The 12,310-nt window shown below is 40.5% G+C and overlaps 1 protein-coding gene across 31 annotated transcripts in view; it reads left to right on the top strand.

Moving 5' to 3' along the window:
- The window catches only part of CAMK2B (calcium/calmodulin dependent protein kinase II beta), a 264,424-nt gene that overhangs the window by 24,365 nt on the left and 227,749 nt on the right, over nucleotides 1–12,310 (top strand). For all 31 annotated transcript variants that reach the window (XM_077469607.1, XM_077469600.1, XM_077469603.1 and 28 more), the window contains exon 2: nucleotides 9,846–9,940. In XM_077469607.1, coding sequence (XP_077325733.1) covers nucleotides 9,846–9,940 — 95 coding nt within the window. The remainder of the gene's footprint in view (nucleotides 1–9,845; nucleotides 9,941–12,310) is intronic.

Raw genomic sequence — 12,310 nt, 5'->3', positions numbered from 1 at the left:
AAAAGTGGTTTTGGACCAGCTAGAAAACAGCGATAATAAATTAGAATCACTCGCAGAATTGAGCGATAGCGATTTTTGGGGAAATTCGTCAAATACTGAAAAGTAATGACAGTGACAATTCTGCAACTGAGCAAATTTCAGTGTTTTTGATTTGATTACATTATTGAATAATTTTTATTATTGTTATATTATTATTTGGTATAATTCTTTATAGTTATTTATTATATTTTAATTTATGATTTTGTTTTTCAAACTTTATCATAACCGGGATGTCTACTAGACACTGATTTGGACAGAGTTATTCCTAAGAATTACAGACCTACAATATAAAACGCCAAATTTCCATGCAAAATAATGGTACCGCTTTCAGCACCTAAAATCTGAAATAATCATACCACCAGGGAGGTTAAGCCTAACATCAGCCTGTTTTGTAAAGATAAACACATTTTTCAAAATAACATATTGCCACAGGACTGTGAATTTTGGTGGATGTGAATACGCACATCTCAGCAGATGTGTAAGGGTGTCATTAACAATTAATGGCACTGCTGTGTATCTGCTAAAGGGCGGCATGTTTCTGTGGTGTCAGGAAAGCGATTCTGCATGCATTCCTGACACAAAGAAATGTGATTGCAGGCTAAATATTTCAGTTACATTGGTGGTCAGTGTAAATCTTATCATTACATTGGGGCTTGGTGTAAAATCCTTTCATTTACACTAGTGGCCAGTGTAAAGGTCCCCCTGACATTGGTGATCAGCGTACATTCTTCATTACATTGGTGATCAGTGTACATTTCCCTTTAGATTGGTGGTCGGTGTAGAAGTGCCACCTTGCATTGGTGGTCAGGACAAATGTCTTCGACAATGGTTGTCAGTGTAAATTCCCCCTTACATGGAGGTCATTGTATATCCCCTCCTTACACTGGTGGTTGGTGTAAATGCTCCTATTACATTCGTGTCAGTGTAGAAATCCCTCTTTATATTGGTCGGTGGTGTAAAATCCCCTGTGGCATGGTGGTTAGTGCAAATTCCCCCACACATTGGTGGTCAGTGTAGAATTCCCAATTATATGCTTCCAAAGATTTCCAGCTTTGCTCTACATGATTCAGAATTTGCCACAGTGTACTACCTCCTAACTAATCCCATCCCCCCACCACTGCCACTGATGCCATCAACCTCACAGCATTGCCACTGATCACACACCTCCCTGCCCCAGCATTGCCACTGATCCCAGGAGTCCAAGGATCCCTAGGAGTTTTCTGTCTACTGATGGGTCCCCTCACCTCCCCAGACCATGGTGTGCAAGCAGTGAGGAGATTATGTGCTGTATCCTTTAGCACCCAACCAGTAAGCAGTAATGATGTGCAGTAACATATAGCAAGCAATTAATGAGTTGTGAAGATGTCCAGTAACCTCTAGGAACCAATCAGCGAGCAGTATTGATGTAAAATAATCTCTAGTAACCAATCAACAAGCAGAAGTCATGTGCTGTAACCTCTAGCAGCCAGTCAGTGAGCAGTAATAATACACTTTAATCTCTAGCGATCAATCGCAATCGCTGCCTGATTTGATTGAGTGAACTAAGTCTAGCTGCTATTTATTGTATGTCTCAGAGCAGGAGGAGAGCAAAATTACATGGAGGGGGGGGGCCCAAGAAAATGTCTGCCCATGGTCCAATCAAAACTAACCCCTTGCTTCCCCGCCCATAGTCAAATAACGTCCGCAGGTGGGATCTCTCATCCTGGGCAGGCATCAAATGATGTCCTTGGCTTCCCGGCCATCTAGGGGGCCCACCACGTCACTCGGGTGCTGATGCGTGTGCCCCGTGGCCGTGATGTCTGCTGGGCACCCGCGATTGATGGTAACAGAGTAGGGACGTGGATCTGTGTGTGTAAACACACAGATCCATGTCCTGTCAGGGGAGAGGAGACCGATCGTGTGTTCCCAGGACAGAGGAACACAGATCGGTCTCCTCCCCTTGTGAGTTCCCTCCCCCTACAGTTATAATCACTCCCTAGATAACACATTTAACCCCTTTGATCACCCCCTAGTGGTAACCCATTCCCTGCCGGTGACATTTATACAGTAATCAGTGCATTTTTATAGCACTGATCACTGTATAAATGTGAATGTTCCCAAAATAGTGTCAAAAGTGTCCGATATGTCTGCCGCAATGTCACAGTGACAAAAAAAATCACAGATCCCCGCAATTACTAGTAAAACATTTTTATAAAAATGCCATAAATCCATCCCCTATTTTGTAGATGCTATAACTTTTGTGTAAACCAAGCAATATACGCTTATTGCGATTTTTATTTTTTTTTATACCAAAAATATGTAGAAGAATACATATCGGCAAAACTTGTCACTCTTCTTTTGTTTATAGCACAAGAAATATAAACTGCTGAGGTGATCAAATACCACCAAAAGAAAGCTCTATTTCTGGGGAAAAAATGTCATTTGGATACAGTGTTGCATGCCCGTGCAATTGTCATTCGAAGTGTGACAGCGCTGAAAACTGAAAATTGGCCTGTGCAGAAAGGGGGTGAAAATGCCCTGTACTGAAGTGGTTAAAGAAGGCCCTGCACACACTAGCACATTATGGCAGACTTACCTGTACACAGAGCCCTCCAGCGTATCACTGTCATGGCTCCCTAGGGCTTCCATCTTTACTCGTTCTTTCTGGGTTTGCAGGCTCCAGCTGTATGAATGGCATGAGCGTGGGAGCCTCTGCCCACCAGAGAGCTCTGAAGGTAGGGCAAGGGTATGCTGTGCCTTCAGAGTGCATGCGCCGGTGACGTGACCAGCTGCATCCTGTTTGAATATCTCCTAAACAGTGCAAGTTTAAGAGATGTTCACAGGTACAGGTAGGTACAAGTTAAAATGTAAACTTTACTTCCACCTTAAAGTGCATTCTAAACCCTAATATACCATTTTAAGTAAGAGCTAAAAACCTCACAAAGTGATTTACCTAATTTTCTGCTTCCACAAATTAGTTTTCCAGCCCAAAACCACTTCTCCGGGCACTGCAATGACATTCCCCAATTCTTTTTTTTTGGGGGGGGGGGGGTAGTTACCCTGTTTCCCAGAGAATAAGACCTAGCGTGATTGTCAGTGATGGCTGCAATATAAGCCCTATCCCCCAAATAAGCCCTAGTTAAAGTCCTTGTAGGTCTTATTTTCAGGCTAGGTCTTATTTTCGGGGGCCCAGGGTAGTTGTAGTGGTTAGCGAGCACCTCACATGCAAGCAGCAAATGACACTACAACTCTAATGAGCCCTCAGTGTTAGGGGTTAGCACATAGGGTGTGATTGACAACTGAAGGACAAAGCGGATAGGTGTTGCTCAACACTCTAGGGAAATTTGTGCTAGAATCAGAGCAGGGTACTGTGCCATTGTAAATTATGTCAGCATGTATTTTCTTTATAAGCTTACAGAATGAGCACTCCATTGTGGGACTGATTTTAAATTTCATCTGGGGTGTTTAAATTCATTATAAAAACAGATTTCAGTTGATTAGATTACACGAAAAGAAAAGAAAATAATAATACATACAGTATGTGAGCTACAGTACAGAATACATGACTGATCTAAAAGATCATTTATATAGTATATTTGCATGGAGTGTTTATGCAAAACAACATACATAATACAATAATCACTGACCGAGATATAAAATGAAGCTTTCTTGATGGTTCCAAAATGTCACGCAGAGTCTCAGTTTGCTTGTTTTCTGATGAGATATGCAGATGATCAATTTTTTAACCTTTGCTTGCATTAGTACTGCGTCTCCTGATTGAATACCACTGCCACTGTTGCATAGATACAAGACAGATATAATTGTTCTGAGCACAATGAAATTCTTGTTCTGTTTCAGCATTATCATGTTATTCGTCGTGTGGATTCAAGTCGATAGATCAATAAATATCTGCAAGTCCATTTTACTAGACATGGAACATCTATTTAGCTTTTTGAAGTAAAGCTGTCATTTGTAACGCAAGACAGCAATGTTGTAAAGCAGACAAAAAAAAATGAAGAAATTACTTTTATTTTGTTAATTTCATATTATCAGTGCCAAGTAAGTGGTGGAAAAAACTGAATCTTTGGTGTATTCTTTTTAAGTTCAGCCAATATGAGTAGAGGGTCCTATATTAAGCTGGAGCACACTGGGGTCAGAATGGCGCCAGGTTTTCAGGGAGATGACTTATATTGTCCAGGTACAACATTTTAAAATATATGAGGATGTATGGCCAAAATTTAGATATAAACATACATAAATACAAAAAAACTGAATGTTTAACCCCAACACATTTTATAAATTTTCCATTGCCTGCTGTATTTTTGTTAAGGCTGGCTTCACACCTATGCATTTGGGTGCATTGCAGTGCCATTTATTTCCAGTGACAACCCAGTGTACAATGATATTGACACTTGTAGGTGTCTACAGACCTGAGTGGCAGTGCACCACAAATTGCACCACGCTGTGTTTTTGGTACATTGGCACGTGTTGGCATTGACATGATTCAAGTAACAAGAGGTTATTTAGATAAACTGTACTACACTAAGGGCTACTGAGAAAATACATTTTTTCCACAAAGTTGTAAATGAGTTTTAAAATGTGATTTAAGTACAAATGCCATTCGTTACCTCTATTTATTCGTTTTAGGGTTTTGTTTTTTTAATGACATGTAGTTTTGCAACAGCTGGAGGACCGCCAGTTTGAGACCCCTGGTGTTGACAGATATGCAAGGAGTGTATGTGCAGGACTGTCTGACCTCATAGACTTTTACGCTGACCGGGTTCAATGCATGAAGGAAGGGTTCAGACTGTGCTGAAGCAGGCTAAGGGTCTAAGCCCCTGGTGCCCAACAAGCATGCAGCCTGCCAGCCCTCTGCATTTGGCCCACAAGCTATCAAGCCATCACCAGTTAGGCAGCAGGATGACAGAGGGTGTTGGATGTGTTGGATGCTTTAGCACCTTCTGTGTTTCAGCCCCCAACACTGAATGAAAGAATGTACTGTGAGGTGAAGTTATCTCTGTCCACAGTACAAATAGAGCGCCGGTCTGGGGAGAGTGAGATCAGGTAAGTGATCACCAATGTGTAGTGGGGGGATGTGGGTTAACTTTCACTGACATAACTATCAATGCAGGGGGGTGGGGTGGCAGGTTAACTTTTATTGCCAAGACCATCAATGCAGGATGAGGCTGGGTTGGTAACTTTTATTGTGCATGTTACTTTCAATGTGTGTGTATTAACTTTTACTGCCACTGACCACAAAAATGCAGGGGAGAGTGAGGGGTTATATTACACTGCCAGTAACCATTATTGTGGGTGATGGTGGCACAATGGTTTAGTGGGTAGCACTCTCGCCTAGCAGTAAAAAGGGTCAATGGTTCAAATCCCAACCTTGACACTACCTGCCTGGAGTTTGCATGTTCTCTCTGTGCCTGTGTGGGTTTCCTCTGGGTACTCTGGTTTCCTCCCACACTCCAAAGACACTCTGGTAGGTGGCTCTAGTATATGAATGTGAGTTGGGGACCTTGGATTGTGAGCTCCTTGAGGGTAGGGACCAATGTGAGTGTGTGATGTATGTGTGGAGCGCTGCATAAATTGACGGCGCTATATGGTTACCTTAAATAAATAATAATAATAGATGAGCATCTTAATGAGAGAAAAAGTATAGGGATAGACAATTGTAGACACGCACTCACACTCACACAGGTAGAACTGGATGGACTAGTGTCTTTATACAACCTTACTAATTATGTAACTATGTAACTAATCAGACCAGGGTTAATAGTACTTACATCCATGTTGGGGGCTATTATTGCATCCATTGACACTAATGCTGGGGGTTAATATTGCATCCACTGAGACCAATGCTGAAGATGTTTGTTGCATCCACAGACACCAGTGTTGGGGGTTATTATTACATCCACTGACTCCAGTCTTTGCGTCCACTGACACCAATATTGCGTCCACTGACACCAATGCTGGGATTTATTATTGCGACCACTGACCAGTGCTGAAGGTTAATATTGCATCCACTGACTCCAATGCTGGGTATATTATTGCATCCATTGCGTTCACTGACACCAATGCTGGGATTTATTATTGCGTCCACTGATCAGTGCTGAAGGTTAATATTGCATCCACTGACTCCAATGCTGGGTATATTATTGAATCCATTGCGTTCACTGACATCAATGCTGGGGTTATTATTGCCTCCACTGACACCAATGTTGGGGCTTATTAATCCACTCACCGACATCAGTGCTGGGGGTTATTATTTTATCCACTGACAGCAATGTTGGGGCTGTTATTGCACTCACCAACACCAATGTTGATGGTTATTACTGCACCCGTGGACAAAAATGCTGGGGGCTAATATTGCACTCACTGACACCAATGATGGTGGGTTACTTTTGCACTCACTGATACCATTGCTGGAGGTTGTTTTTTATTGCCATTTGCACCAATGCTGGGGGTTATTGTACTCCAACTACTTCAATGTGCATTGTGAAATGTTGCAAAAAAAAATGTAGCAGGACAGAAATTTTTGGATGTTGAGGTACATTATAGCCCATTTTTAGGGACTGCCTAACTTGATGCAATGCACCTCAATGCATGAAAATGTGTCATTATTGTGCAGCTCCCTGATGGATGTAATGGAAGCCACACTTCTCAAGTTGATGGCCACTGGTCCAAGCAGACCACATAGCCTGGAGGCTAAATATTATTTATATCTGTGTGATGGTCAGAACACCCCTTTGGAGGGTAACTCATTTTTTTAAGCAGTTTAATGGACAAAAATATAGACAAGAGCCCAAAACTGTACTTTCCCATATGGAATTAGTCTGTAAAAAATCGCCACTTAGAGTTAGAACACACACTATATTTTTACTTTAGTTTATATATCTTTTTCATATCTATACAGCAGTTGTGAAGGCATTTCTTCTTTTTTTGTAAAATCAATGGGAGTGCAGAATCCTTACAGTATAGTTTAAAATATGAATACGTATTCAGTATACCTTTAGACTGTTGGGAATACCTTAAAAATTTGCATTTCTCAATATACTCAGTATGAAAGCTCATTCATACAGATCTCTGATTTTAAGTATGGACAATGTGACAAGGGAAAAGGACTGGCTGAATTCAGTCCAAGGAAGGACAGATGGGAAATATGTCATCCTTGTCAGGAAAGATACTTTAACAAAGCCTGTATCATCGTGTCAGTGTGAGCTGCTATTGACAAAAGACTGTTTATTTAGGAAATTGTGCAGTTTTGTCCATCTGGTTCCTTATCATCAAATCCATTTCTCAATAAAATGTAGGATGGCAAACAAAGTTGATTTGCAAAGTGAAAAAAATAGGAAATACCTATAAGCCACGTACACTGAAACCAATTAAAGTGAATGAATTAAAATTGTGCTGAAAATTTTTTAAGGAGCAGCTGATAGTGAGACCAAAGGTCTAATGATGTATTAAAAGAAATCAAATACATTTCATACCACGCTCTAAATAATCATATATGCTTCCATAAAAAAATAAAAGTGCTGAAATCATAAGTGAATTCATAAAACATATTTGCCAAAGCACTGGAAAATGTCCATATATAAGCAATTTCCAAAGAAAATTAAATTCTAATTGAAATTAAATGTCTGTGGACCACCACCAAAATCTTCTAGCAACGTGAGTGATGAGAATCCTTATGAATTTGGTGAGATAACATCTTCCACCACCACCAGGCAAACAATCTACTCACCCGAAGAAATTGACATCCATTACAGGTAGTCAGACCAAGCGGGGATACCAATAGGAGTATGCCCTCTGAAGGGAGACTGGTCCAAGGCCCGATAAACTCCAATGATTGATCATATATTAAGAGATAACAAGAAGAAGGAGCTCCTCATTGTTTAGTATAAAAAAAAATCCCTTTATTCCATATAAGGCATCGGCATTAAAACAGGGAAAAAACTATTTGCCCATTTCAAAAAGCATGCAAGTACGCCATTTGCATTCCACCTGCGTTCCAACTAGCAGAAGTGATGTATCACGTGCTGTACGACCCAATGTGTTTCATCAGTAACGTCTGACTTCATCAGGAGTCATGGTGAGGCAGAAAATAAAAGAAGATTTTTAAAGTAAGCTTATATTGGATTATCAAATAATACTATTACTATTGTTGGTATTGTTATTAAAATCCTGCCATAATAAAAAGAAAGTGTATGCTATGACCATACATCTTTTACCCCCTTCATAACCAGGACATTTTTTGCTATTCAGCACTGTACTACGTTAACTGGCAATTGAACACTCACGCAACACTGTACCCAAATAAAATGTATATCACACAAATGGAGCTTTCTTTTGGTGGTATCTGATCACCACTGGGTTTTTTAATATATAATTGTTTGTTGTATTGATGTATTAATGTAAGAAAAACTGTAATAAAGATTACTGGATTTAAAAATATATATATAAACAAAAAAATGAAAAAAACCCTAAGATTTTTGAAAAAAAAAACTGAGGTTTTCTGCTTTCTGTTATAAAACATATCCTTAATAAAATAGATTTTCTTCATACATTTAGGCCAAAATGTATTCTGGTACATGTGCTGCCAGTGCTCGGTGCTAACAGTGCGTTTTTGGAGACACTATACTATTGGGGAAATTAGTATAGTTCTGACCATGACCAGGATACGGACCCGGACAGACACTATGTTAGTAATGGTGGTGATCAGCAAATTATAGTTTGACTGTGATAGCATGGTGAAAAATGAGTGACTGGCGCTAACTGACACTATCTGACGTCACTAGGGACACTAATACTGTGATCCGTGATAATACTGTACACTACCACTGTACTAATGGCACTGGCTGGGTGCACCCCCCCTTCTCATTTTCTTAATCCCCCACTCTTTTGGGTAATGGTATCACCTGTATCTCTAGTTACATGTAGCTTTTGGCTGGGGAATCCCCCAACTGACAGCTCTGTCACATTCATGACAGCTCCCCAGCAGAGGCACGGCCCACACTGAGTAGTAGCATATCTCTGTTCACCAGATCTGAGTGGTTCTTAATTCCTGACAGTTTCCTAATCTGATAACTGGCATTAATTCTTTAAGAATTTGTCGCTGTCATAGTGACAGATTGTTAAACTGGTAGTATTAGAACTACCTGAGTTTTCCATATGTGTCAGTAATGTTACCAACACTGGCACAAGTGCTTTCCTGAATTAGGCAAAGGTAGATCTTAAGGGAGCTACTGCCAGAAAAGTGCCATTAGGGTTGTTTAAATTCCCCTGATGGTGTGCCTGTAATCCTGTAGTCAGCATTGCCTCCATAACCTCTGCTTAGCTCTTCTGTGGTTGATAGCGCCCTTTAGCAGCAGCTTCATTGTCAAAACTCCAGCTGCCAATTGCCTAACCTTAGGTGATAAGGATTCCCTCCACACGAGTGTACCGATCAATATGATTGACAGACTGACAGATTATTATTGTATTAGTAATAATTTTCTTACTAAAGGATGTGGCTAAAGGGGCCTGCAATGGGTGTGTTCCAGAAAAAGTGGGTCACCAATTTACCAACAAAATTGATTGGTGTGCATTGATGTACTGCAGCTATATTTGGTTAAAAATCAAATGCATAGGTATACATTTCAAGGCTTCACTATCAGTGAAGTTAGAAGTGAATACTTAAGCTCCACTTATATCTACAATATATATACTAGCAGCAGACATTCCTAATCTCATTAGTCTGTGATAGTTTATAAAAGGAAGAATGAAATATGTGCTAAAGCAAATCATGCAGTTAAAATCTTTTCTTTTCTTTTCTTCGCTTTCAGGGGAGCATTCTCAGTGGTCAGAAGATGCGTGAAGCTATGCACAGGGCATGAATATGCGGCAAAGATCATTAACACCAAGAAGCTGTCAGCACGAGGTGAGTACCTCATAAAAGAAACAAATGAGCTAGTGAAATTGCAGTTGGGTAATTTTCTGGATAAAGCGCTCAGATAGGTACTCTATGCATTTAAAGTAAACTTGTACGCTGTACTTTTAGAAACAATACTCTGTCCTAACAATAGATACCACAAAATGCTTACCTATAGTAGCCAGAAAAGCCTCTTCGTTATCTGAATGCGCATTAACCTGTATTTTAAGAGTGTTGCATTAGGAAACCCATTTGTAAATGCCTTGCAGTGCCCCAAGGGTCCTGCATTCCATACTGTTGGTATTGCTATGCACCACAACACACAGATCGTTCACACCTGTGCGATGGGTCACGTGAAAATGCGCTGCAGTGCATTGTGTTACTCATTGGGGTGCTATTCAAAATGAATGACAATGCAACACACTCAATGTTGTTTTGCATTTGCAGTAACCCCAAGTTCTTTATTGCAATGCACCAATGCTAGTGGGCGCTTAGGTTTTCCCTACATTTGCTTTGTCTAATCTATAATTCTATGCTTCCTCCAACCCTCTTGTTGCTTCCTGATTGTTACCCCAACAGTCATCAGATCACAAGTCATCAGGGAGATATCTACCAAGATGGCTCAATCCACATAGATAGAGACTTGATGTGAAAAAAGGCACAGTAGTCAGTAAATGGGAAAAGACCAGCTCAAGGGAGGCTACAAACAATACAGATGAACCAGTCTCTCGTCTTCTGCATTTCTTTTTGGGCATAGCTTCCACAGTCAAGTTCGCTTTTAAATATAATAGAAGGCATCTTGTGTGTGCTCTTAGGAAAGACTTTTACTTTTAAAATGTTGCTGCACAAGACTTTTAGCAGACTTTTTTTGGAGGTTATTAGGCAGTTTGTTTCATGTTTTTTCTTATGCTGCGTACATACGATCGGAATTTCAGCCAGCAAAAGACCAATGAGAGCTTTTCATTGGAAAATACGACCGTGTGTATGCTCCATCAGAATTTAGCTGGCCGAATTCCCACCAGCAAAAATTTGAGAGCATGTTCTCAATTTTCCAGATGGAAAAACTTTCTATTGGAAATTCCGATCGTGTGTATGCAATTCCGACACACAAAAACTCATGCATGCTCAGATTCAACTACAAGATGGAAGCTATTGGCTACTGGGTATTGAACTTCCTTTTTCTAGTCCCGTCGTACATGTTGTATGACACCGCAATTTTGACGGTCGGAATTTGGTGTGACCATGTGTATGCAAGACAGCTTGAGTGAAATCTCATCTGAATTCCATCGGGAAAACCATCAGAGCTTTTTCCGACCAAAATTCCAATCATGTGTATGCGGCATTAAACTTATTTCTGAATGAGAGAGCCAGTCTTCATTGAGCCAGTATTCATTATTACTGATTTTAAGGGGGATATTTACTACAGCTATTCCTTTGCCCTAGTTAAGGATGGGTACATAGAGTACTCACCAAAAATACACAGTAAAAAGATGCCTGCAATTTGACCTGTAAATGAGTGCATGCTCCTGAATCACTAAAATTACATTTATATACTTTGCATTTATATCAACAATATTTTTAATATAGCACTATATTTATTTTTAATACAGCGCTGTTAAGGCAGGCCTTTCCACTTATCAAAGGAAAAAAGAAGGGGTGCGCACCGACCTTGTGCATTACCAATGGCAAATGTTAAATGTGAGGAGGGCTGCAAGAGCATAGGCATTGCTTGGATGCAAAGAGTTGGTCGCACCATGCACTAGAGACTGTACACAAAGGCGCAGGAGATTATTTTTGTCTTTCCACTTATCAGTCACTTTCACAAGCACTGGTGAAGCCTGTATGAGTATCTAAATAATACAAGCAAAAAAGAATGTACAATAATATTTTCTAAAATCTATGCAGTGTATATTGTACACCTGCAGCAACTTTCATCACACAGGGATAGCCTCCTCTATGTAATGGTGCCTCTTTCTCCGTCTGGTCAGCACAGAGTTGCCTATGTTCAATTAGTTATCTGTAAGCTGGAAAAATGAGGTTACCCACCTGCCTATGTGGTGTGGAAGGGGTGGCTGAACATAAATGCAAATCTATTGATGGGTAAAAAAGTTCACGTCTTCAATTGTGCATTTAGCAGTTTGGACAGACCACAGGTTTAAAGAACGCTATGGGGAAGGGTGGCAAATTTGCTGCAGGTACCTAGATGTGCCTGCATATACCTGCTACTGTCTCCCAACCCCTCCTATCAAGGGCAAATTTCAGGCCACTCACTGGTGAAACTTCGGCACCTCCTGGTGCTGAAACTTGCCTGAGAATTCCTGCCTCCTGCTCATTCCCTTTGGCTAGTGGTTGCCCAGGCTTAGCAGCAGGCTCAACACT

This window comes from Lithobates pipiens, unplaced genomic scaffold, assembly GCF_037356315.1.
Source record: "Lithobates pipiens isolate NorthernLeopardFrog02 unplaced genomic scaffold, aLitPip1_a1.2 Scaffold_8, whole genome shotgun sequence".
Taxonomy (NCBI): domain Eukaryota; kingdom Metazoa; phylum Chordata; class Amphibia; order Anura; family Ranidae; genus Lithobates; species Lithobates pipiens.
This window is presented reverse-complemented; position numbering and strand designations above follow the sequence as displayed.